The sequence below is a fragment of the Neoarius graeffei genome, chromosome 21 (genome assembly GCF_027579695.1).
Source record: "Neoarius graeffei isolate fNeoGra1 chromosome 21, fNeoGra1.pri, whole genome shotgun sequence".
Lineage (NCBI taxonomy): Eukaryota > Metazoa > Chordata > Actinopteri > Siluriformes > Ariidae > Neoarius > Neoarius graeffei.
In genome coordinates this window covers 1,222,023-1,249,419 of record NC_083589.1, presented here as the reverse complement: position 1 = coordinate 1,249,419, position 27,397 = coordinate 1,222,023, and the positions used below count along the sequence as shown (strand labels likewise).

The 27,397-nt window shown below is 43.7% G+C and overlaps 1 protein-coding gene across 1 annotated transcript in view; it reads right to left on the bottom strand.

Annotated features, from left to right (window-relative positions):
- The window catches only part of LOC132869637 (deleted in malignant brain tumors 1 protein-like), a 46,105-nt gene that overhangs the window by 7,274 nt on the left and 11,434 nt on the right, over positions 1 to 27,397 (bottom strand). The window contains exons 3-19 of the mRNA XM_060902930.1: positions 21,679 to 21,981; positions 17,914 to 18,229; positions 17,381 to 17,676; positions 16,759 to 17,067; positions 13,324 to 13,626; positions 12,791 to 13,096; positions 12,076 to 12,384; positions 8,087 to 8,404; positions 7,658 to 7,972; positions 7,248 to 7,573; positions 6,780 to 7,104; positions 6,198 to 6,557; positions 5,981 to 6,019; positions 5,218 to 5,520; positions 4,987 to 4,999; positions 4,711 to 4,874; positions 4,460 to 4,558 (exon numbers count right to left, since the gene is read on the bottom strand). Coding sequence (XP_060758913.1) covers positions 4,460 to 4,558; positions 4,711 to 4,874; positions 4,987 to 4,999; positions 5,218 to 5,520; positions 5,981 to 6,019; positions 6,198 to 6,557; positions 6,780 to 7,104; positions 7,248 to 7,573; positions 7,658 to 7,972; positions 8,087 to 8,404; positions 12,076 to 12,384; positions 12,791 to 13,096; positions 13,324 to 13,626; positions 16,759 to 17,067; positions 17,381 to 17,676; positions 17,914 to 18,229; positions 21,679 to 21,981 — 4,404 coding nt within the window. The remainder of the gene's footprint in view (positions 1 to 4,459; positions 4,559 to 4,710; positions 4,875 to 4,986; positions 5,000 to 5,217; positions 5,521 to 5,980; positions 6,020 to 6,197; positions 6,558 to 6,779; positions 7,105 to 7,247; positions 7,574 to 7,657; positions 7,973 to 8,086; positions 8,405 to 12,075; positions 12,385 to 12,790; positions 13,097 to 13,323; positions 13,627 to 16,758; positions 17,068 to 17,380; positions 17,677 to 17,913; positions 18,230 to 21,678; positions 21,982 to 27,397) is intronic.

Genomic DNA, 27,397 nt, shown 5'->3' with positions numbered 1-27,397 from the left:
ACAGCGGCCTCTAGAGGCCAAAACAGTCCTAGTCCTAACACCATTAACACTGTTCTTAATTCCCCCCAATCTGCTCGTCCTGATGTTTCCCCAGAAACCTGTGAAAAATTCCTCCACTTCTTTGTGGACAAGATTGCGAGCCTTAGAGCATCATCTCACCCCCTTCTTATGAGCCGTCTATCACTGTCACTCGCTCTGCTGCTTTTACCCACTTTGAGCCTGTGTCTCTCTCTCTCTGAAAGGAAATTATTGGTCAGATGAAATCTTCAGCTTGTCCCACAGATGTTGTCCCCCCTCGCCTTTTTCTAGAGATTTTGGAAACTATTGGCCCAAACATCCAAATGGTTATGAACAGGAGTCTCTCCTCAGGTGTTGTTCCAGTACATTTGAAGCCTGCAGTCGTGCAACCACTGATCACAAAACCTCATCTGGACCCCGCAGTCCTCTCCGATTTTACACCAATTTCTAAACTGGATTTCAAAAATTCTGGAGAAAGTTGTGCTCTTACAATTGCAATCTTTTTTAGACACACACGGCGTTCTTGAGGTGTTCCAGTCTGGTTTTAAAGTCCTTCACAGCACTGAATCTGCACTTTTAAAAGTTTGAACTATCTTTTATTGGCTACTGACTCCAGGGATTCTGCCGTTCTGATGCTTTTCCATCTCACAGCTGCATTCGACACAGTAGACCACAGCATCCTCATCTCCTGCCTGGAGCATTGTGTGGGCATTAAAGCTCCTGCTCTGGAGGGCTTCAGCTCTTACTTGTCCTGTACTGGCCTTCCTTCACCGACTCCCTGTAGGGTTTAGGATCCATTTTTATTTTCCAAAAACAACTCATTAAATGGGCGAGCTCCGCCCTCTCTCTCTCTGACCTTTTACAACCACACGTCCCATCAACGTCACTCAGGTCACTGACCGGTTGCTTTGGGTGTCACGTCCCAAAATCGAGGTTGAAGCCCAGGGGAGATGGTGCCTTTGCAGTTGTCGCCCCCAAACTCTTACTGTTGGATTGGTATTTTTGGTGATGTTTATTTTTTTCTTCCAAATGTTTTTGGTTTTGGATGAAATTTTAACTGCTGGTAGCCACAGACAACGGAAACTCACTGACCCAAGATGAGTGACCTTGACCTATTTTTCAAGGTCACAGAGCACATTTTGTGTGTTTTTTGTTGAAAATGTCATTTCATTTATTCCAGTATCTCCTAAAGATATCAGGATTTCACCCTGGATTTTATGTAAATAAATGATGAGCTCATTTCCTGCACAAAAAGCTTCGACGCCAGTCAAGTGGAAAGTGACGCGTTCTGGACTGCGGTCGAAAACGGTTTGTCTCCTCAACAGCCAAAACCACAACATGTTCAAAAACACCAATGGTGCCAAAAGTTATGATTTGCTCTGGACCAGTGCAGGTTCTTCTTTGGTCAAGAATTCTTTATCAGTTTTTGAAAAATTGAATTTAATGTATTTTGGCGCTCACAAAAATGGTCACTATCGCCATTTCACCATGAAATATTGATCTTGGCTTCTAATATGTTCCAGTAAACGACCCCAAACACCAACCTGTTCTACCAGAATCAAGTGTCAAATCTGACCTTTGACCTACTGTGAGAGGTCAAAAAGGTCATTTTCTGTTTCTGACTGTACTATTTTCAAAAAATCATAAAAATAGTTTCATATTTACAGACAATGACCTCGTATTTTTTCTTTAGTGCATATTCTTTTGTAGATTATTGACAAACTGATATATTTTATCAAAAGCTGGATCAGAAATTCCCCAGTGTGATGGTTATCACTGAAAACTTTGCGTCGGTGTTTTCTCCACTTTTACCCGAAACTATGACCTCGACATAAATGAAATGTATTATTCACTGTGTATAATTTACATCTGCTCTTTCTGTTCGTTCTGTCAAATCACAGGTTTCTCTGATATTTTCAGCTCTAAAGTCTGAAAAACTATCAAAAGAGACAAAAATGTCATTTTCACTATGAAATAAAGTTTTTGGCTGAGAACATGTGACAGTAAACGACCCCAAATATCCACCCATTCTCCCTGAATCAACTATCAGATTTGCCCTTTGAGCTCCTTTGCGAGGTCGGGTCGGTGATGTTCAGTTTTTAATGCACTAATTGCGTCAGCTGTTTCCATGGACAGATACTTTAGGGAGTAAACACAATCTTCAGTGCAGATTGTAATGGAAATAAAACACAAACAGATGGAGTTTGTATAAAATGATCCAGAAGAGGAAAGTTGTGTTTAAAAAGAGAAGTGGATGAGATTTGTGTGTCAGTGTGTAAGAAGAGAAATCATTGTCAGGCTTTTAAAAAGTGTAACTGGTGAACAGTGCAGTGAAAGTGTAGATTGGATGGAGTGTAAATGCATCATAAGAAGAGTAACATGACACAACTCTGTGTGTGTGTGTGTGTGTGTGTGTAGGGGGAACTGTCTGGAGTGAGCCGCGAGGTGAATGTCGCTCAGTGTGAAGCAAACGGTGCGAGACTGTTAACATTAACATTGTCAGTTTACGTTTGAAACAGATGAAGATTCGAAATTATCAGTGACATTTTCAGATTATTATTATTATTATTATTATTATTATTATTATTATATGGTTTGATTTGTCTCTTAACTTTATTGGGTTGTGATGATTGTACAGCACTTTGCTCAACTGAATTCTGTCTCGACACCACATGGACTCCAACTGCACACTTCCTCTCACACACTTATTTTTATTTATTTTTGGTAAATCACACACACACACACACACACACACACACACACACACACACACACACACACACACACACACACGGAGGGAGAGAGTAATGCACCTGTACAGGAAGACACACGGGGGGGAGGGGGGGTTACAGTGCATGCACACACACAGGTAGAGAGGGGGGTTCAGGGCTAAGGAGGGGGCGGGGTGTTGCAGGAAAGTGCGCACACACACACACACACACACTCACACACACACTTGCACTAAATCAGAAGCTTTAATAGATGTTTATCAGCAGAATTCTGTCTCGACACCACATGGACTCCAGCTGCACGCTTCCTCTAACCAAGGACGTGTTATCCTAATGGGCTTCATGGGCAGCTGCCCAGGGCCTCGGCCACTAGGGGCCCTCGGAAGTAGCGAGATCGGAAAATATGAAACGATATTTTCAGAAGTTTTGATCATATTGATAACATTTTTGATGCATTTCGCCACCCGTAAGGAAGCCCACCTTGTCCCGTCGCATAAATCACCCGTCATTGTCAATATGATCACTGTCCACCATGTCTTCACACGCTACGCCAGCTTGAGCTCAATGATTAATTAATGACTTCGCTTTCCAGAAAAGTAGGAAAGTGCCCTTGTAAGTTGACCCATGGCTGTCAAACTGAATGCGTAAAGCTGTGTGCCGCTGCTGTTTGGGACATTACGTGTGTGAAAGGATGAAATGTTTCACATAGCCTAACATCTTGAGATTTATTTCTGAGAAGCAAGATATTTTTCTTTCTTTGTTATCGCTCTTTGTTTTCACAAGTTAAAAGTCGCCTGGATTCCAAAATGAAAACGGACGGTTATATACCAAATGAATGTTCTTGTTCTGAATACTAAAGAAACTGTTGTAGGCCTCGGTTATGTTCCTGACATGTTGTTCATTGACTCACTCATTCAAAGGCTTCTTGAGGCTAAACTTTAGTTAACCAGACTTGTTTACCATGATGTCTGATGGATTTTTTCACCATGCAATTGCCTATTTCACCATTGTTTTTTCTCGATTAAATAGGTGTTGATGGATATAAAGTTTTATCGTTCAATAGTATTTCTACTTGTGCCACTGTCATTATTTAAGTTTCTGTGTCTAGTTAGACAGGCACGTCTGAGGGGGTGAATTTGCTGAGCGCAGTTGACAACAGGCGGGGGTGAGGGCTCAGGGGTGTGTCTGCCCAGGGCCTCGGCAAGGGTTAATGTGGCCCTGCCTCTCACACACTTATTTTTATTGATTTTTATTGATTTGTTGTAAAGAAATAAATCTCACTGGATTTGGGGGAAAATATTGTTTGAAGGGCCGCTCCCACAATAACTCTAACTCTAACTATAAATAACTGGGTCCCCTGCAGTGTATGTGGTCGGTGCTCACACCAGAGTGATATGGATCCCTGTAGCCCAGGCCTGGGTTTATCCGTATCGCTGCTTCTGGAGTGATGTTTCCAGGCCTGGACCTGATCCCATCAAACATCTGACCAATCAGCTCATTGTTTAAACCAACAATCATGAATATTTATTTCCCTGAGGGTCAGGACCAAGCAATATTATAGTGGGGATTATAGTTGTAGTGTTTCTGCTCCAGACTGGAACTAAACTCAGGCAGAGGGAGAGTCAGAGTTGGAGTTATAGGTAGAGTTATAGTTATGGGTGTTGTGGGACCGGGCCCTCAGTGTGATGGAGATCAGTTCACATCTCACTCACCTCTTTGAGTGGAGCTCCTGCTTCTTCTAGTGATGGATCTGTGGTTGATCTCCTCATAGACTGCCTCAGGCTGAGTCTTACGCCTCGTCTTAGAGACATCTGGGAGTGGATAATAATAATAATAATAATAGAGTTTGTATTTGGGAATAATTATGAATACCAATTTTGAATAAAGTGTGCGATTGTAAATAATATAATCCAATAATAGAGTTGGTGTTGAAGAGAAAAGAAAATGTGTGAATGTGTCGTACCTCTCCTGAGCGCTCTGTTCTGGTAAAACAGGAGCAGCAGAAGCACTAAGGCCAGGAAGAGCAGCGTTCCCAACACAAAGAGAACTAGTGGAGGGCTGGATGGAGCTCCAGCTGATGGAGGAGTTTGAGTGGCTCTTACTGAAGTCAGAAACACAGAAGAGGATCTCGATACGACACTGTAATCATAAATATTTAGAAAAATACTGAACAGAAGCAATTATTGTAGTGGAACAAATATACAGACCTGATGTGGTGGTGGTGGGTCTCGCTGTGGACACAGTGGATATGTCTGTATTTACAAAAAGAAAAAAAAACATTTATATTCTCCAATTAAAATAAACTCTCACTCAATAAGGTTTATGAGATGCTGATGAGTGAATTTCAGATTTGAGCTTTCAAGATTACATTGAAGATTACTGTATAAATAAAAGTCAGCAAGTCTTAACACTGGGAGAAAAGTGTAATGAGCAGAGACAGAAAGCTGAAAAGTTAGTGCACCCCTCTGACCTGCACAGGTGACTCCAGCATGAGAGCAGCCAGCGTGGTTCTTCAGGGAATGATGACAGTCCCACAGGTGAATCTCATCCCCTCGACACTTCACTCTGTTCAGCCAGATCGTCCCTTCACCAGGACCAGGAACATTCCTCTCAGCTCTCAGCGCCGACCCACAGCCCAGCTGTCTGCACACCACCTGAGCGTTCCTGATGTTCCACTGATCATCACAAATGAAGCCCCATGTAGCGTTATGATACACCTCCAACCTCCCAGAGCAGCTTCCCTTATCTCCCCTCAGCCTGAGAGACCAGCGCTCTACATCACACACATCACACATGAGGAAACACACCCACGCTGAAGAACAGCTCCAGTCACACAGCTCACTACAACACAATGATAATACAACCTTATATGACACTCAACATGGGCTTGTTTACCAAAAACACTTTCTGAGGTCTTCTGAAAAAGAATCTCATACCAACTCCATATCCAGGTGTTTACTTTGATGTGTTATTCATAAATAAAGGAATGAATTGCTGCTGAATGAAATCATGTAAAGCAGTAAGATCAGCTTTGGGTTCGGTTTCCTGATTTGATCTCTGTTGGTTGAATTTTCATGAAGTGTGAGGAAGACTGATGCCCTCAGGATGGTTCTATGAGGAAATCCATTCAAGTCCTCAGAAAATGATTTTATAAACACATGAGGAAATATCTTCTGTCACTAACAAATGCAAATGAAGAACAGTACAAAAAGCTTTTCCTTATCCATCCTTACTTGAGCAATGTTTCTGAGAGGGAAATGAAGAGCACTTTTCTCGTGGATGGAGAGACTTTCCATCATCTGCAGGAATAAAATACATGCATTAATGAAAAGGTTTCACATGCAGGTTTATCTCTCAGAGCAGACTTTCCTCAGACTTTTCACAGGATTTTTTACCAAATACACTTTATATTTCAGCAACATTAGTTATACACTATTCACAATGAAACACTGCAGTTTATGGCAATGGACAGAAGCAGAAAAGTCTGAATCCACCCACCTGTACAGGTAATACGAACCACCTCATCACCATTATCACAGCGGTTCTGTCCCCAGGGTGAAGATGGACACTGCCACAGATTAGAGTCGTGTTTCCTACACTTCAGATGATCCAGCCAGTTCGGAGCAGATTTTACTCTCGCTGCAGTGTTTGACAGACTGCCACGTCTTCCACAGTTCAGCTCTCGACACACCATGTCTGCTGTTTCTACCTCCTGCTCCATCTGATTGTGACACACATTACCCCAGGTTCCATTGTAGAACACTTCCAGATTCCCCTCACAGCCCTCCGTGAGTCGGATCTCTTTAAACTCTACTGGAAGAAGAACGACTTCAACTTCATTTGTAAAAATCCTGTTTTATTGACTCAGTTAAAGATGTGTAATATTATGTTTCTGTAAAAAGATATTCAACATGGATGACATTTATAAAAAGCTCCTTACTCTCATGTTGAATTTCAGGAACTTTGGAGCTGAGTTTTGAAACACAGACATGTCCATATTTAACAGGTTTAATCTCAGTCATCACACTGTACCTGAGCACACGACTCCTACGTCCTCCTGGTGTCCACATTCACCCTCTTCACACCGCTGAAATCTGCAGTTCCACAGGGACGTCTCGTTCCCCTCACACTCCACCTCATTCAGCCATATGGACCCAGTTCCAGGACCAAACCAGGCTGGTATGTGGGTACTGAGGGCCTCTCCACACTGCAGCTGTCTGCACACCACCTGCGCATCCTCAATATCCCACGAGTCATCACACACTGTCCCCCACGAGCCGCTGTGGAAAACCTCCAGCCTTCCTGCACAGTCTCCACCAGAACCAACCAGCCTGATGGACCTGGGGTCTGAGTTAAAGATTTATTTAATTTAATAAAGTATATAAAACTAATATCCCTTTGTAGACTATGCGATTATTCTGTATATTTAATAGAACACTTTAGAATGATAAAACATTTATTCCTGTTGTTAATTGCTGCTCATTGGTTGGTGTTGTGCTGCTTACCTGAGCAGGTGATGTACAGCTGTTCCCCGGAGCTGCAGCTGACATTTTGTGCTCTGCTGCAGTTCCCCAGATGAGCTTCAGTCCCAGAGCAGCTGAAACCCGTTACACACATGTGTTTGTGTTCAGTGGTGGATGGAGAGGAGCGGTAGTTCAGCACAGAGCCACAGCCCAGCTGTCTGCAGAGCACAGATGCCTCAGACAGACTCCACGAGTCCAGGAGAACTCTCCTCCAGTCCTGCCTGAAATAAATCTCCACCTCCCCCTGACACTCGCTCCCTCCAGACAACCGCACTCGCCCCTCATGAAACGCCACGGATGATCCTGAAGCAGAAGAACATGGTTTAAATATTCTAATGAACACTGACTTTATTCACTAACGTGGTGTACGTGATGTTAATATCTCACCATTACAGATGACTCCAGCATCGTGTTGATGAGAGCATGCAGCTCGACTCCATGATGAGACGCCACATTGTGAGAGGTGTGTCTCATTCCCCTGACAATCAAACACATCAGCCCAGATGTGGCCACTCCCGTTCCCAAACCAGTCAACCTCCACCACAGCCACAGCACTCCCACAGTCCAGCTGTGCACAGAGAACATCTGTAGCTCTCATATCCCAGCTTACAGCACAAACTGTGCCCCACTCACTGAGGTACTGGAGCTCCACTCGACCGGAACAGGAGTCCGATCCGTTCACCAGCCGCGCCCCTGTGTGAGCTGAACAAACAGCCGAGAGCTCGGTGAAAGATGAAAATTAACAAAGGCAGCTTAAAGTTTGATTGACAGGTTTGTGGTCTCTATTTAAACAGAAGTTAAATCATGATACTTAACCAGAACATTTTAATCCCACATCGTTGTCATGGGAGCAGGTTGAGTGTTTGAGTGAAGATGATGTTGGACAGAAGTAAATCTCAGATTCGTTTCCTCTACACTGAAGCTCCTCTGTCCACACCTGACCCTCCCCTCGGCCAAAAGCAGCTGATCCCAGCACCTCCACAGGAATCCCACAGCCCAGCTCTCTGCACACAACCTCTGCATCCTGCTGGTCAAAGTCAGCATCACACACTGTGGACCAGGAACCTCCATGAAGCACCTCCACTCTCCCAGAGCACCGGTGAGGACCAGCAGAGAGTCTCGGCCTTATGTGACCTGGGTTTGATTTCATTGTTTAAATATTGTAGACATTTTCATTCAGAATATCAACAAATCATTACACTGGAGTTGCAAAATGCTTTAGATTTACATAAAAAGTATTCACATTATTGTATTGATATTATGATTTTTTTTTCAAACACAGCAGTTTACCTGAACAGACGACTCCAGCATCAATCACATGATAACAGGCATGTTCCCCTTGTGAGCTACAATTGTTCAGTGTTGACTCTGATCCTCTGCAGTACAAATCGTGTATCCAGATTGGTCCTGATCCTTGTCCAAAATCAGCCCAATACCGCAGAGCTTCAGGCTCCCCACAGCGCAGCTCTCTACACACCACTGCAGCATCTTTCACATCCCAAGCAGAACTACACACTGTTCCCCACTGACCATCCTGAAGAACCTCCACTCTCCCAGCACAGCGACTTTCACCATTCACCAACCTCACACCGTCTGAGAGGTGGACAGAACAATGGAGTCAGTATGCAAAAAAAAAGAGAAAGACCCACAGATAGAAAGAAGTTTCACTTTTCTTTCTTTCTTTCTTTCTTTCTTTCTTTCTTTCTTTCTTTCTTTCTCTGTGATATGATCCTCATGTACTATTGGTAACAGCAGTATCACAGGACTCTGGTATTTTCTCTGTCAAAATTAATTAAATCAATGACAGTAAATACACTTTGATGTTATTTATGAATGTGTTCATTATGGAGATTACAAAACTGTCACATTATTATCATACCTGTCACTATAACTGTCCTCTGATCAGCTGGAACAGCGTCATCATCGTTCTCAGGATCATTTCCTACAGTGACACACAGATATTTAAAGTGATGAAGTCAGAATGAACATTAAAGTGACAGAAATAGTGTTGAAGAGTCACAACAATCCCAGTGGGCCAGATTCAGAACCAGTGAAGTCCAGAAGTCCCATCAGAATGTCAGCAGGGAGAGTTCCTCATATTCAGAGTCGGGTTACACAGCTGCTTCAGGCAGTTTTATGTGTTCTTCCTTGATATTATTAACATTTAATATCATCATTTTATTAACACTCATCATTTAATTCACAAAATATATGGGACTGAAAATCGCACTTTTTACATTTCCTGTCAAATGTAACACGATGGAACATAAAAGCAAGAAACAGCTTAAAAATAAAAAGACTAATATGAGGATATAGGAATGAGATGGCGAGCACTGAGTCGATCATATTGATAAGATTTTGATGCCTGAATCGTTCTATTAATTTAATTATATGGCTTCCACACTCATTGTTCTCCAGCTTATAAAATAGGCCCTGATCCAGAACATCATCTTCTATTGTAGTCAATTTTTTCATGCTTTAGATTGGAATTTTTATTACTTCAAATGAATAAAACATGATGTCTGTGTTAATTTCATCTGCTCTCCTGATCAGAAAACATCATCACGGTGTGAAGGATAATCTGACCGAGCGCTCGTCTGATACACTGACAGAGACACTTTAAGTTCATTTATAATTTTGCCCATAAAACCTTCACTCCTCCAGATAAGCAATATTTCTTATTCACATGTGTCTCCTCAAACATCCTCCATGTGAAACAACCTTTTTGTGCACTATAAGTCTGAATATTGTTAATCAATTAATACCATCATATTTATGTCTTGAATATTGTCCTTGAATGACGCTCCATCGTGTTTTTGAGTGAATTTACAGCATGAATATAAATGTCAGCGTGGCATTGTTGTTCCAGCAAACTGTCAGATGGTGGCGCTGGAGTTAACACTGCTCCTCACTCAGGCTGATATCATGCAAGAAACACGTGTTTAAGTTCAACATCAGAAATGCACGCAAATGAGACACGCCTTTGTTTTAGATAAACTCTGCCCTGAAAATAAGACAGTTGTCACATTGCAGGTCTGAATACTGATGTGGAGATTTAAATATCAATTAAAATTTCTTCCAATTTGTCAAAGAAACTGAACAGAATCTCACTGAGCAGAATGTAATGTAATAATCACAAAACATAATCAGAGTTCTCTGTTGTTTCATCGAAATCAAAGAAAAGCAGAGTGTGAATGTTTAAGGCAGAGCTTATTACCCTCAGGGTTGTGATCCCACCAGAGGTCACCTGAGATATTATTATTATTATTATTATTATTATTATTATTATTTCAGCAATTCACATGGTAAGCTGATAATGCGTTTTTTGTAATCTAGACATCGAGCTTTAGCCTATATCCTTAGGTGTCGAGTGACTTTCTTAAAATCTTTGCTGTTCCCAACAAGTGAGCTTTCTGAAGCAACGCAGTTCTGTCATTCAGTCCAATTTTGTTTATCGATTCCTTGAAGTTCTGAGTGATTTTCCCAAGTGCTCCAATAACAACTGGTACTACATTTACTCTCCTGCACTTCCAGATCTTCCCAATCGCTCTTTTAAGGTCTTGATATTTTTAATTTTCTCATGTTCCTTTTCCAACACTCGCGTGTCAAAGGGTCATGCTATGTCGATTTCATTTCACGTTCTCTCTTCCTTCTCCAATACGACCATATCAGGTCTGTTATGTTGAAGATGACGGCCTGTTTGAACCCTGAGGTCCCACAGTATTTTCACTTCATCATTTTCCATGAGCCCTTCCGGAGTGTGGTCATACCACTTATACCACTGAACTTCTGACAGAGCTTCCAGTGAATGACTTGTCCGACCTTATCATGTCTCCACATTTTGTTTTCTGTTTGTGTGAGTTTCTTTCATTCTGCTGTTAGATGACGAATTGTCTTTTCTCTTTCTCCACATCAGGGACACATTCTCCTTGTCGACTCTGTTCTTGATGCTGTTGGATCGGAATGCTTGATCTTGTGCAGCAGTTAAGAGTCCTTCCGTTTCTTTTTTTATGGTACGTCTATTTAACCAGTTCCACAAATCCTAATCTCTCACTTCCTCCGGTCCCTTCATAAATTGTCCATGCAGTGTCTTGTTTCTATATCTGCTCATTCTTTCTTCAGCTATACTTTGCCTTCTCACCCCCTCATCCAAATTTTTTTCATCTGCTACAAAACGATGTAACCTTTCAATAGTTGCTTCAACAAACGTGTATAAACGACCTACTTCAATGTTTACACAGTCCTCTACACTTAATAAACCTCATCCACCACTTATCATTTCACATAAAGTCTATCGTCATCCCCCTGTGGGTGAAGTGTTCTGTTAATGGTGAACAACTTTCTCATTTTCTGGTCCAATTTCCTGAGCTCTTCTTTGGTCCAACTGATAATTGCTGCACCAGACCTTCCCACTGAAACTGCCCTTAAATTGATCGCCTTCATCACGTTTCCACCATTCAGTTGTAACATATCCTTCTCAGCTACTCATTAGATAGTGCCTTTCTCACGTCACTGTGTGTTAGGTCATCTGCCTCTAATATCCCATTATTATTATTATTATTATTATTATCAGTTGTAGTAAAATGATCATACAGTGTGTAATTCCTCTAAAGCTGATTTTACAGCAGATTGCAGTGACGCTGCGTCCAACACACTGTCATGTTTATCAAAGTGGACTTTACACCGGACCCCGATAGCGAAGTCTATTATGATCAACATTTATTTAATAGAACTTAAATATCGATTGTGGTAATAAATATATTTTTGAGCATATATTTTAAAAGTTAAGATTAAAAACAATTTACCTGAGCAGGTGACTCCAGCATCTCCACCATGATTACAGTTATTTTTGCCCAACTCTGCTGATGTACAGTTCTTCAGTGTCGACTCTGATCCTCTACAGGTCACATAATTCATCCAGATTGGTCCGGATCCTCGTCCAAAGTGAGCAAAATACCGAACATTTACAGGCTCCCCACAGCGCAGCTCTCTACACACCACTGCAGCTTCTCTCATATCCCAGCCATTATGACACACTGTTCCCCACTGACCATCATGAAGAACCTCCACTCTCCCAGCACAGCGACTTCCACCATTCACCAACCTCACACTGCCTGAGAGAGAGAGAGAGAGAGAGAGAGAAAATCCACATAAACCAGACCATCAATAAAACTTCTCTCTCTCTCTCTCACACACACACACACACACACACACAGACACACACACACACACACACACACACACACTCTCACACACACACACACACACACACACACACACACACACACACACACACACACACACTCTCTCTCTCCCTCTCTCTCTCCCTCACGCACACAAACACTCTCTCTCTCTCTCTCTCTCTCTCTCTCTATCTCTCTCTCACACACACACACACACACAAACATTTTTAGTCAGAATATCAATAAATCACTCCAATGGAGGAGCAAAATTTAGTCAAATCAATCAAAACAATAATTTTACTCTTTGTAATATTTTTTCCTAAATACAGCAGTTTACCTGAACAGGTGACTCCAGCATCCCGACCGTGACCACAGTAATCCCCCCTCCCATCTGATCTACAGTTCTTCAGTGTCGACTCTGATCCTCTACACTGCACACCAACCAGCCAGATTGGTCCTGATCCCGCTCCAAAGTCACTGTTTTGTGGTGCATCTCCAGGCCCCCCACAGCCCAGCTCTCCACACACCACTGCAGCATCGTCCAGATCCCAGCCAACACCACACACTGTTCCCCACTGACCATCCTGAAGAACCTCCACTCTCCCAGCACAGCGACTTCCACCATTCACCAACCTCACACTGCCTGAGAGAGAGAGAGAGAGAGAGAGAGAGAGAGAGAGACCCCATATTAACCATACCGTCAAATAAAACTTCTCTCTCTCTCACACGCGCACACACATTTTCAGTCAGAATATCAATAAATCATTACACTGGAGTTGCAAAATGCTTTAGATTTACATAAAATGTACTCACATTATTGTATTGATATTATCAATGTATTTATTTATTTTTTCAAATACATCAGTTTACCTGAACAGACGACACCAGCATCAATCACATGACCACAGGCATGTCCCCCTTGTGAGCTACAGTTGTTCAGTGTTGACTCTGATCCTCTGCAGTACAAATCGTGTATCCAGATTGGTCCTGATCCTCGTCCAAACTCAGCCCAATACCCCAGAGCTTCAGGCTCCCCACAGCGCAGCTCTCTACACACCACTGCAGCATCTTTCACATCCCAGGCAGAACTACACACTGTTCCCCACCGACCATCCTGAAGAACCTCCACTCTCCCAGCACAGCGACTTTCACCATTCACCAACCTCACACCGTCTGAGAGGTGGACAGAACAATGGAGTCAGTATGCAAAAAAAAAATAAAGAAAGACCCACAGATAGAAAAGTGAAACTTCTTTCTTTCTTTCTTTCTTTCTTTCTTTCTTTCTTTCTTTCTTTCTTTCTTTCTTTCTGTGATATAATACTTGTGTACTATTGGTAACAGCAGTATCACAGGACTCTGGTATTTTCTCTGTCAAAATTAATTAAATCAATGACAGTAAATACACTTTGATGTTATTTATGACTGTGTTCATTATGGAGATTACAAAACTGTCACATTATTATCATACCTGTCACTATAACTGTCCTCTGATCAGCTGGAACAGCGTCATCATCGTTCTCAGGATCATTTCCTACAGTAACACACAGATATTTAAAAAGTGATGAGTTCCTCATATTCAGAGTCGGGTTACACAGCTGCTTCAGGCAGTTTTATGTGTTCTTCCTTTATATTATTCACATTTAATATCATCATTTTATTAACACTCATCATTAAATTCACAAAATATCTGGGACGGAAAATCACACTTTTTACATTTCCTGTCAAATGTAACACCATGGAACATAAAAGCAAGAAACAGTTTAAAAATAAAAAGATTAATATGATGATATAGGAATGAGATGGCGAGCACTGAGTCGATCATATTGATAAGATTTCGATGCCTGAATAGTTCTATTAATTTAATTATATGGCTTCCACACTCGTTGTTCTCCAGCTTATAAAATAGGCCCTGATCCAGAACATCATGTTCTACTGTAGTCAATTTTTTTCATGCTTTAGTTTGGAATTTTAATTCTTCAAATGAATTAAACATGATGTCTGTGTTAATTCCATCTGCTCTCCTGTTCAGAAAACATAATCACGGTGTGAAGGATAATCTGACCGAGCGCTCGTCTGATACACTGACAGAGAAACTTTAAGTTCATTTATAATTTTGGCCATAAAGACTTCACTCCTCCAGATAAGCAATATTTCTTATTCACATGTGTCTCCTCCAACATCCTCCATGTGAAACAACCTTTTTGTGCACTATAAGTGTGAATATTGTTAATCAATTAATACCATCATATTTATGTCTTGAATATTGTCCTTGAATGATGCGCCATCGTGTTTTTTAGCGAATTTACAGCATGAATATGAATATCAGCATGGCATTGTTGTTCCATCAAACTGTCAGATGGTGGTGCTGGAGTTAACACTGCTCCTCACTCAGGCTGATATCACGCAAGAAACACGTGTTTAAATTCAACATCAGAAACGCACGCAACTGAGACACGCCTGTGTTTTAGATAAACTCCGCCCCTTGTTTGTAACGTCTGAAAATATGACAGTTGTCACATCGCAGGTCTGAATACTGATGTGGAGATTTAAATATAATTTAAAATTTCTTCCAATTTGTCAAAGAAACTGAACAGAATCTCACTGAGCAGAATGTAATGTAATAATCACAAAACAATCAGAGTTCTCTGTTGTTTCATCGAAATCAAAGAAAAGCAGAGTGTGAATGTTTGAGGCAGAGCTTATTACCCTCAGGGTTGTGATCCCACCAGAGGTCACCTGAGATATTATTATTATTATTATTATTTCAGCAATTCACATGGTAAGCTGATAATGCGTTTTTTTGTAATCTAGACATCGAGCTTTAGCCTATATCCTTAGGTGTCGAGTGACTTTCTTAAAATCTTTGCTGCTCCCAACAAGTGAGCTTTCTGAAGCAACGTAGTGCTGTCATTCAGTCCAATTTTGTTTATCAATGCCTTGAAGTACTGAGTGATTTTCCCAAGTGCTCCAATAACAACTGGTACTACATTTACTCTCCTGCACTTCCAGATCTTCCCAATCACTCTTTTAAGGTCTTGATATTTTTTAATTTTCTCATGTTCCTTTTCCAACACTCGCGTGTCAAAGGGGCATGCTATGTCAATTACATTTCACGTTCTCTCCTCCTTCTCCAATACGACCATATCAGGTCTGTTATGTTGAAGATGATGGCCTGTTTGAACCCTGAGGTCCCACAGTATTTTCACTTCATCATTTTCCATGAGCCCTTCCGGAGTGTGGTCATACCACTTATACCACTGAACTTCTGACAGAGCTTCCAGTGAATGACTTGTCCGACCTTATCATGTCTCCACATTTTGTTTTCTGTTTGTGTGAGTTTCTTTCATTCTGCTGTTAGATGACTAATTGTCTTTTCTCTTTCTCCACATCAGGGACACATTCAACTTGTCGACTCTGTTCTTGATGCTGTTGGTTCGGAATGCTTGATCTTGTGCAGCAGTTAAGAGTCCTTCCGTTTCTTTCTTTATGGTACGTCTATTTAACCAGTTCCACAAATCCTAATCTCTCACTTCCTCCGGTCCCTTCATAAATTGTCCATGCAGTGTCTTGTTTCTATATCTGCTCATTCTTTCTTCAGCTGTACTTTGTTTTCTCACCCCCTCATCCAAATTTTTTTCATCTGCTACAAAACGAAGTAACCTTTCGATAGTTGCTTCAACAAACTTGTATAAACGACCTACTTCAATGTTTACACAGTCCTCTACACTTAATAAACCTCATCCACCACTTATCATTTCACATAAAGTCTATCATCATCCCCCTGTGGGTGAAGTGTTCTGTTAATGGTGAACAACGTTCTCGTTTTCTGTTCCAATTTCCTGAGCTCTTCTTTGGTCCAACTGATAATTCGTGCACCAAACCTTCCCACTGAAACTGCCCTTAAATTGATTGCCTTCATCACATTTCCACCATTCAGTTCTCACTTCAGTATCCTTCATATCCTTCTCAACTACTCATTAGATATTGCCTTTCTCACATCACTGTGTGTTAGGTCATCTGCCTCTAATATCCCATTATTATTATTATTATTATTATTATTATTATTATTATCAGTAGTAGTAAAATGATCATACAGTGTGTAATTCCTCTAAAGCTGATTTTACAGCAGATTCAGTGACGCTGCGTCCAACACACTGTCATGTTTATCAAAGTGGACTTTACACCGGACCCCGACAGCGCAGTCTATTATGATCAACATTTATTTAATAGAACTTAAATATCGATTGTGGTAATAAATATATTTTTGAGCATATATTTTAAAAGTTAAGATTAAAACCAATTTACCTGAGCAGGTGACTCCAGCATCTCCACCATGATTACAGTTATTTTTGCCCAACTCTGCTGATGTACAGTTCTTCAGTGTCGACTCTGATCCTCTACAGTTCACATCATCCATCCAGATTGGTCCGGATCCTCGTCCAAAGTGAGCCACATACCGAACATTTACAGGCTCCCCACAGCGCAGCTCTCTACACACCACTGCAGCATCTCTCATATCCCAGCCATCATCACACACTGTTCCCCACTGACCATCATGAAGAACCTCCACTCTCCCAGCACAGCGACTTCCACCATTCACCAGCCTCACACTGCCTGAGAGAGAGAGAGAGAGAGAGAGAGAGAATCCACATAAACCAGACCATCAAATAAAACTTCTCTCTCTCTCTCTCACACACACACACGCACACTCTCACACACACTCTCTCTCCCTCTCTCTCTCCCTCACGCACACAAACACACTCTCTCTCTCTCTCTCTCTCTCTCTCTCACACACACACACACACACACAAACATTTTTAGTCAGAATATCAATAAATCACTCCAATGGAGGAGCAAAATTTAGTCAAATCAATCAAAACAATAATTTTACTCTTTGTAATATTTTTTCCTAAATACAGCAGTTTACCTGAACAGGTGACTCCAGCATCCCGACCGTGACCACAGTAATCCCCCCTCCCATCTGATCTACAGTTCTTCAGTGTCGACTCTGATCCTCTACACTGCACACCAACCAGCCAGATTGGTCCTGATCCCGCTCCAAAGTCACTGTTTTGTGGTGCATCTCCAGGGCCCCCACAGCCCAGCTCTCCACACACCACTGCAGCATCGTCCAGATCCCAGTCATCACCACACACTGTTCCCCACTGACCATCCTGAAGAACCTCCACTCTCCCAGCACAGCGACTCCCACCATTCACCAACCTCACACCGTCTGAGAGAGAGAGAGAGAGATAGAGAGAGAGAGAGAGAGAGAGAGAGAGAGAATTCAAAAAAACATATCATGTGTTCTCTCTCTCTTTCTCTCTCTCTCTCTCTCTCTCTCACACACACAAACATTTTTAGTCAGAATATCAATAAATCATTACAGTGGAGGAGCAAAATTTTGTCAAATTGATCAAAACAATAATTTTACTCTTTGTTATATTTTTTCCTAAATACAGCAGTTTACCTGAACAGGTGACTCCAGCATCCCGACCGTGACCACAGTAATCCCCCCTCCCATCTGATCTACAGTTCTTCAGTGTCGACTCTGATCCTCTACACTGCACACCAACCAGCCAGATTGGTCCTGATCCCGCTCCAAAGTCACTGTTTTGTGTTGCATTTACAGGCTCCCCACAGCCCAGCTCTCCACACACCACTGCAGCATCGTCCAGATCCCAGTCATAACCACACACTGTTCCCCACTGACCATCCTGAAGAACCTCCACTCTCCCAGCACAGCGACTTCCACCATTCACCAACCTCACACTGCCTGAGAGAGAGAGAGAGAGAGAGAGAGAGACCCCATATGAACCATACCGTCAAATAAAACTTCTCTCTCTCTCACACGCGCACACACATTTTCAGTCAGAATATCAATAAATCATTACACTGGAGTTGCAAAATGCTTTAGATTTACATAAAATGTACTCACATTATTAGTTCACCAAAACCCCTATGGAGAGAAATCCGAGGACCGTGACGTCGCCCGGGATGACGCAGCCGGGGCCCCACCCTGGAGCCAGGCCCGGGGTTGGGGCTCGTATGCGAGCGCTTGGTGGCCGGGCCTTTGCCCATGGGGCCCGGCCGGGCTCAGCCCGAAGAGGTGACGTGGGCCCGACCTCCTGTGGGTTCACCACCCACAGAGGTAGCAGTAGGGGACTGGTGCAATGTGGATTGGGTGGCAGTCGAAGGCAGGGGCCTCGACGACCTGATCCCCGGACACAGCGGCTGGCTGTTGGGACATGGAATGTCACTTCGCTGGGGGGGAAAGAGCCTGAGCTTGTGCGGGAGGTTGAGAGGTACCGGCTAGAGATAGTCGGGCTCACCTCCACGCACAGCTTGGGCTCTGGAACCCAGCTCCTCGAGAGGGGCTGGACTCTCCACTTCTCTGGAGTTGCCGGTGGTGAGCGGCGGCGGGCTGGTGTGGGCTTGCTTATAGCTCCCCAGCTCAGCCGCCATGTGTTGGAGTTTACCCCAGTGAACGAGAGGGTCGCCTCGCTGCGCCTTCGGATTGGGGAGAGGGCTCTTGCTGTTGTTTGTGCCTATGGCCCAAATAGCAGTATAGAGTATCCGGCCTTCTTGGAGTCCCTGGGAGAGGTACTGAGGAGTGCTCAGACTGGGGACTCCATTGTGTTACTGGGGGACTTCAATGCTCACGTGGGAGATGACAGTGACACCTGGAGGGGCGTGGTTGGGAGGAACGGCCTCCCCGATCTGAACCCGAGTGGTGTTTTGTTATTGGACTTCTGTGCTAGTCACGGTTTGTCCATAACGAACACCATGTTCGAGCATAGGGGTGTCCATAAGTGCACGTGGCACCAGGACACCTTAGGTCGGAGGTCAATGATAGACTTTGTAGTCGTTTCATCTGATCTCCGGCCCTATGTCTTGGACACTCGGGTGAAGAGAGGGGCTGAGCTGTCAACTGATCACCACCTGGTGGTGAGTTGGATCCGCTGGCGGAGGAGGAAGCTGGACAGACCTGGCAGGCCCAAACGTATGGTGAGGGTCTGCTGGGAACGTCTGGCCGAGCACTCTGTCGGGGAGGTCTTTAACTCCCACCTCCGGGAGAGCTTTTCCCAGCTTCCGAGGGAGGCGGGGGACATTGAGTCTGAGTGGACCATGTTCTCTACCTCCATTGTGGATGCAGCTGTTCGGAGCTGTGGCCGCAAGGTCTCCGGTGCCTGTCGTGGCGGCAATCCCCGAACCCGGTGGTGGACACCAGAAGTAAGGGATGCCATCAAGCTGAAGAAGGAGTCCTATCGGGCCATGTTAACCTCCAGGACTCCCGAGGCAGCTGACGGGTATCGGCAGGCCAGGCGTGCTGCAGCTCGGGCAGTTGCGGAAGCAAAAACTCGGAACTGGGAGGAGTTCGGGGAGGCCATGGAGAAGGACTATCGGTCGGCCTCGAAGAAATTCTGGCAAACCGTCCGGCGCCTCAGGAGGGGGAAGCAGTACTCTGCCAACACTGTTTACAGTGCGGGTGGGGAGCTGTTGACCTCGACTGGGGACATTGTCGGGCGGTGGAAGGAATACTTTGAGGATCTCCTCAATCCCACCGTCATGTCTTCCACTGAGGAGACTGAGGCTGATGACTCAGAGGTGGACTCGTCCATTACCCAAGCCGAAGTCACTGAGGTGGTTTGCAAGCTCCTCGGTGGCAAGGCACCGGGGGTGGATGAGATCCGCCCTGAGTATCTCAAGTCTCTGGATGTTGTGGGGCTGTCTTGGTTGACACGCCTCTGCAACATCGCGTGGCGGTCAGGGACAGTGCCTCTGGAGTGGCAGACTGGGGTGGTGGTCCCTCTTTTTAAGAAAGGGGACCGGAGAGTGTGCCCCAATTATAGGGGAATCACACTTCTCAGCCTCCCAGGGAAGGTTTACTCCAGGGTACTGGAGAGGAGAATTCGACCAATAGTCGAACCTCGGATCCAGGAGGAACAATGCGGTTTTCGTCCTGGTCGCGGAACACTGGACCAGCTCTATACCCTTCATAGGGTGCTCGAGGGTTCATGGGAGTTTGCCCAACCAGTCCACATGTGCTTTGTGGATCTGGAGAAGGCATTCGACCGTGTCCCCCGTAGTATTCTGTGGGGGGTGCTTCGGGAGTATGGGGTTCGGGGCTCTTTGCTAAGGGCTGTCCGGTCCCTGTACGAACGGAGCAGGAGTCTGGTTCGCATTGCCGGCAGTAAGTCAGACCTGTTCCCAGTGCATGTTGGACTCCGGCAGGGCTGCCCTTTGTCACCGGTTCTGTTCATAATTTTTATGGACAGAATTTCTAGGCGCAGCCAGGGGCCAGAAGGAATCCTGTTTGGGAACCACAGGATTTCATCTCTGCTTTTTGCGGATGATGTTGTCCTGTTGGCTTCTTCAAACCAGGACCTTCAGCATGCACTGGGGCGGTTTGCAGTCGAGTGTGAAGCGGCTGGGATGAGAATCAGCACCTCCAAGTCCGAGGCCATGGTTCTCGACCGGAAAAGGGTGGCTTGCCCTCTCCAGGTTGGTGGAGAAGTTCTGCCTCAAGTGGAGGAGTTTAAGTATCTCGGGATCTTGTTCACGAGTGAGGGAAGGATGGAGCGTGAGATCGACAGGCGGATCGGTGCAGCCTCCGCAGTGATGCGGTCGCTTTACCGGTCCGTTGTGGTGAAGAAGGAGCTGAGCCAAAAGGCGAAGCTCTCAATTTACCGGTCGATCTACGTTCCGACTCTCACCTATGGTCATGAGCTTTGGGTAATGACCGAAAGGACAAGATCGCGGATACAAGCGGCCGAAATGAGTTTCCTTCGCAGGGTGGCTGGGCGCTCCCTTAGAGATAGGGTGAGAAGCACAGTCACTCGGGAGGAGCTCGGAGTAGAGCCGCTGCTGCTCCACATCGAGAGGAATCAGCTGAGGTGGCTCGGGCATCTTTTTCGGATGCCTCCTGGACGCCTACCTGGGGAGGTGTTCCAGGCATGTCCCCCCGGGAGGAGGCCCCGGGGAAGACCCAGGACACGCTGGAGGGACTATGTCTCTCGGCTGGCCTGGGAACGCCTCGGTGTTCTTCCCGAGGAGCTGGCCGAGGTGTCTGGGGAAAGGGAAGTTTGGGCTTCCCTGCTTAGACTGCTGCCTCCGCGACCCGGTCCCGGATAAAGCGGAAGAAGACGAGACGAGACGAGTACTCACATTATTGTATTGATATTATCAATTTATTTATTTATTTTTTCAAATACATCAGTTTACCTGAACAGACGACACCAGCATCACTAACATGACCACAGGCATGTTCCCCTTGTGAGCTACAGTTGTTCAGTGTTGACTCTGATCCCCTGCAGTACAAATCGTGTATCCAGATTGGTCCTGATCCTCGTCCAAACTCAGCCCAATACCCCAGAGCTTCAGGCTCCCCACAGCGCAGCTCTCTACACACCACTGCAGCATCTTTCACATCCCAGGCAGAACCACACACTGTTCCCCACCGACCATCCTGAAGAACCTCCACTCTCCCAGCACAGCGACTTTCACCATTCACCAACCTCACACCGTCTGAGAGGTGGACAGAACAATGGAGTCAGTATGCAAAAAAAAAATAAAGAAAGACCCACAGATAGAAAAGTGAAACTTCTTTCTTTCTTTCTTTCTTTCTTTCTTTCTTTCTTTCTTTCTTTCTTTCTTTCTTTCTGTGATATAATCCTTGTGTACTATTGGTAACAGCAGTATCACAGGACTCTGGTATTTTCTCTGTCAAAATTAATTAAATCAATGACAGTAAATACACTTTGATGTTATTTATGACTGTGTGCATTATGGAGATTACAAAACTGTCACATTATTATCAAACCTGTCACTATAACTGTCCTCTGATCAGCTGGAACAGCGTCATCATCGTTCTCAGGATCATTTCCTACAGTAACACACAGATATTTAAAGTGATGAGTTCCTCATATACAGAGTCGGGCAACACAGCTGCTTCAGGCAGTTTTATGTGTTCTTCCTTTATATTATTCACATTTAATATCATCATTTTATTAACACTCATCATTAAATTCACAAAATATCTGGGACTGAAAATCGCACTTTTTACATTTCCTGTCAAATGTAACACAATGGAACATAAAAGCAAGAAACAGTTTAAAAATAAAAAGACTAATATGATGATATAGGAATGAGATGGCGAGCACTGAGTCGATCATATTGATAAGATTTCGATGCCTGAATAGTTCTATTAATTTTATTATATGGCTTCCACACTCGTTGTTCTCCAGCTTATAAAATAGGCCCTGATCCAGAACATCATCTTCTATTGTAGTCAATTTTTTCATGCTTTAGATTGGAATTTTAATTCTTCAAATGAATAAAACATGATGTTTGTGTTAATTCCATCTGCTCTCCTGTTCAGAAAACATCATCACGGTGTGAAGGATAATCTGACCGAGCGCTCGTCTGATACACTGACAGAGACACTTTAAGTTCATTTAGAATTTTGGCCATAAAGACTTCACTCCTCCAGATAAGCAATATTTCTTATTCACATGTGTCTCCTCCAACATCCTCCATGTGAAACAACCTTTTTGTGCACTATAAGTCTGAATATTGTTGATCAATTAACACCATCATATTTATGTCTTGATTATTGTCCTTGAATGACGCTCCATCGTGTTTTTGAGCGAATTTACAGCATGAATATAAATGTCAGCGTGGCATTGTTGTTCCAGCAAACTGTCAGATGGTGGCGCTGGAGTTAACACTGCTCCTCACTCAGGCTGATATCACGCAAGAAACACGTGTTTAAATTCAACATCAGAAACGCACACAACTGAGACACGCCTCTGTTTTAGATAAACTCCGCCCCTTGTGTGTAACGTCTGAAAATATGACAGTTGTCACATTGCAGGTCTGAATACTTATGTGGAGATTTAAATATAATTTAAAATTTCTTCCAATTTGTCAAAGAAACTGAACAGAATCTCACTGAGCAGAATGTAATGTAATAATCACAAAACATAATCAGAGTTCTCTGTTGTTTCATCGAAATCAAAGAAAAGCAGAGTGTGAATGTTTGAGGCAGAGCTTATTACCCTCAGGGTGATGATCGCACCAGAGGTCACCTGAGATATTATTATTAGGGCCCGAGCCCGAATGGGCGAAGGCCCTATTGTTCTTGTAAGAGTTCACTATTCTTCTTCTTCTTCTTCTTTATTTTTCTCCGCTGTTGGGCCATTTTCGGGGCGCTTGCCATGGGCGAAAACGCACGAAATTTGGCACCAGTTCCGAGAATTGCCACCGCTACTCAGAACCAAAAGCCCAAACTTGGCCGGGGCTCAGGGCCTCTATAGCGCCCCCTAAGTCATTGTGATTTTGGCCTCCCGCATTAAGGTGCCTGGGTGCCATGTAGTTTGTAGTAGTGGCATGCCACTTGGTACGCATATGTATCTCACTAAGCCGGACAAAAATGTAATGCCAATGCATTAGCCACGCCCAACAGGAAGTGAGGTAATTTCACTTTTGTGCGAAATGCATGGCCACGAAAACGGCGCAACTCCTCCTTGACCGTTCATAGGACTGTCACCAAAATTGATACACATCATCTACAGACATGCCTGACTAAAGATACTAAATACGTTTCACGTAGGATAAACCGTTCAGAAGTTATACGTCAATCAATTTTCGATGCAAAATTTTACATGCTTAAAAATTCATAACAAATCTTCTGATTGCTCAAAACTGCTCATACTTCACACGCAAATCACTCATTGGGCTTCTGACATGTTACCCAATTTCTGTGATATTTCGCCACTGGGGGCGCTATTTTTGGGCAAAAAATCCAATCTTTCCTCAAATTTGGTCAAACTTCACGGCCACCCTCTTACTACCTCCCATGTCATGTATACCACATTTTGGGAATTTTCGTCCATGGGGGGCGCTGTTTTTGGCCGACACAATTGCTCCAAAACGGGTTTTTGGTAAATAATTCCATAATGCTTTTCCTTCACACCACTACCTTGTGATAGTGCGTTGCTGTTGTAGACATTTATTTTTCCAACTCATAATCGCTCATGTACAGCATAGCGCCACCTACTGACATGGGAAAAACCAAAAAATTTATTCTTCAAAAATCTATATCTCATCTTCTATTTACTCAATTGTCATCAAACTTCATACACAAACTCTTCATAGCTCACCTGACATGTACACCAAATTTTGTGCGCTTTCGCCCCTGGGGGTGCTGGTTATGTCAGAAAGGACATTGCAGCTTCTGATTTGTCAAACTTGGCAAGCAAACTCTTTACAAGACCCTTATTGGGGCGCTTGCCATGGTCGACAACGCACGAAATTTGGCTCCTTTTTCTTAGACTGCCACTGCTACTGAGAAACAGAAGCCCAGATCCAGGCGGGCCTCAGGGCCTCTATAGCGCCCCCTCACTCGTTGTGATTTTGGCCTCCCGCATTAAGGTGCCTGGTTGCCATGTAGTTTGTAGTAGTGGCATGCCATTTGGTACGCATATGTATCTCACTAAGCCGGACAAAAATGTAATGCCAATGCATTAGCCACGCCCAACAGGAAGTGAGGTAATTTCACTTTTGTGCGAGATGCATGGCCACGAATACGGCGCAAGTCCTCCTAGATCGTTCATAGGACTGTCACCAAAATTGATACACATCATCTACAGACATGGCTGACAAAAGTTACTAAATACGTTTCACGTAGCATAAACCGTTCAGAAGTTATACGTCAATCAATTTTCAATGCAAAATTTTACATGCTTAAAAATTCATAACAAATCTTCTAATTGCTCAAAACTGCTCATACTTCACACGCAAATCACTCATTGGGCTTCTGACATGTTACCCAATTTCTGTGATATTTCGCCACTGGGGGCGCTATTTTTGGGCAAAAAATCCAATCTTTCCTCAAATTTGGTCAAACTTCACGGCCACCCTCTTCCTACCTCCCATGTCATGTATACCACATTTTGGGAATTTTTGTCCATGGGGGGCGCTGTTTTTGGCCGACACAATTGCTCCAAAACGGGTTTTTGGTAAATAATTCCATAATGCTTTTCCTTCACACCACTACCTTGTGATAGTGCGTTGCTGTTGTAGACACTTATTTCTCCAACTCATAATCGCTCATGTACAGCATAGCGCCACCTACTGACATGGGAAAAACCAAAAAATTTATTCTTCAAAAATCTATATCTCATCTTCTATTTACTCAATTGTCATCAAACTTCATACGCAAACTCTTCATAGCTCACCTGACATGTACGCCAAATTTTGTGCACTTTCGCCCCTGGGGGTGCTGGTTATGGCAGAAATGATATTGCAGCTTCTGATTTGTCAAACTTGGCAAGCAAACTCTTTACAAGACCCTTATTGGGGCGCTTGCCATGGTCGACAACACACGAAGTTTGGCTCCTTTTTCTTAGACTGCCACCGCTACTGAGAACCAGAAGCCCAGATCCAGGCGGGCCTCAGGGCCTCTATAGCGCCCCCTAACGTGTTGTGATTTTTGCCTCTCGCATTAAGGTGCCTGCTTGGCATATAGTTTCTAGTTATTATTATTATTATTAGGGCCCGAGCACCGTTCAGTGCGAGACCCTATTGTTTTTGAAGGATTATTATTATTATTATTATTATTAGGCCCCGAGCACCGTGCAGTGCGAGACCCTATTGTTGCCATGTGTCCAATTCTGTGCTTTCTCGCCATTGTGGGAGTAATGTCTCTTGCCGAAGAAGCTGTGGAAGGTATTTCGCGGGGACGTGTGCCCCCGCCCCCCTTGGCCGCTGGCGCGAGGGCCCGTCGAGGCCGCTTGCGGCTTTAATTATTATTATTATTATTTCAGCAATTCACATGGTAAGCTGATAATGCGTTTTTTTGTAATCTAGACATCGAGCTTTAGCCTATATCCTTAGGTGTCGAGTGACTTTCTTAAAATCTTTGCTGTTCCCAACAAGTGAACTTTCTGAAGCAACGCAGTGCTGTCATTCAGTCCAATTTTGTTTACCGATGCCTTGAAGTTCTGAGTGATTTTCCCAAGTGCTCCAATAACAACTGGTACTACATTTACTCTCCTGCACTTCCAGATCTTCCCAATCGCTCTTTTATGGTCCTGATATTTTTAATTTTCTCATGTTCCTTTTCCAACACTCGCGTGTCAAAGGGGCATGCTATGTCGATTACATTTCACGTTCTCTCCTCCTTCTCCAATACGACCATATCAGGTCTGTTATGTTGAAGATGATGGCCTGTTTGAACCCTGAGGTCCCACAGTATTTTCACTTCATCATTTTCCATGAGCCCTTCCGGAGTGTGGTCATACCACTTATACCACTGAACTTCTGACAGAGCTTCCAGTGAATGACTTGTCTGACCTTATCATGTCTCCACATTTTGTTTTCTGTTTGTGTGAGTTTCAAGTTCAAGTTCAAGATTACTTTATTTGTCCCATCAATGGGCAATTTAGTTTACAGCTCAGTCTCCATCAGACAACAATAAATTAAAAATAATTAAGAGAACACAAGACATATACACATACATCCAATATACACACATCCAGTCAAACATCACACCCTACCCTGACAGTGATAGCCAGCATTTAATAAATCAAGTTCTCATTGGTGTACTCTATCCCTACCATCTTATTTAATAATCTAATACTTACAGGGATGAAAGAATTTGAGTACCTATTTGTTTTCGCTCTGACCGAGTAATAGCGCCTCCCAGAGGGCATTAAAGAAAACTGACCACTTAACACATGGTCAGGTTGGCTAATTAGGGCCCGAGCCCTATGGGCGAAGGCCCTATTGTTCTTGTAAGAGTTCACTATTATTATTCTTCCGTCTTCTTCTTCTTCTTCTTCTTCTTCTTCTTCTTCCGTCTTCTTCTTCTTCTTTATTTTTCTCCGCTGTTGGGCCATTTTCGGGGCACTTGCCATGGGCGAAAACGCACCAAATTTGG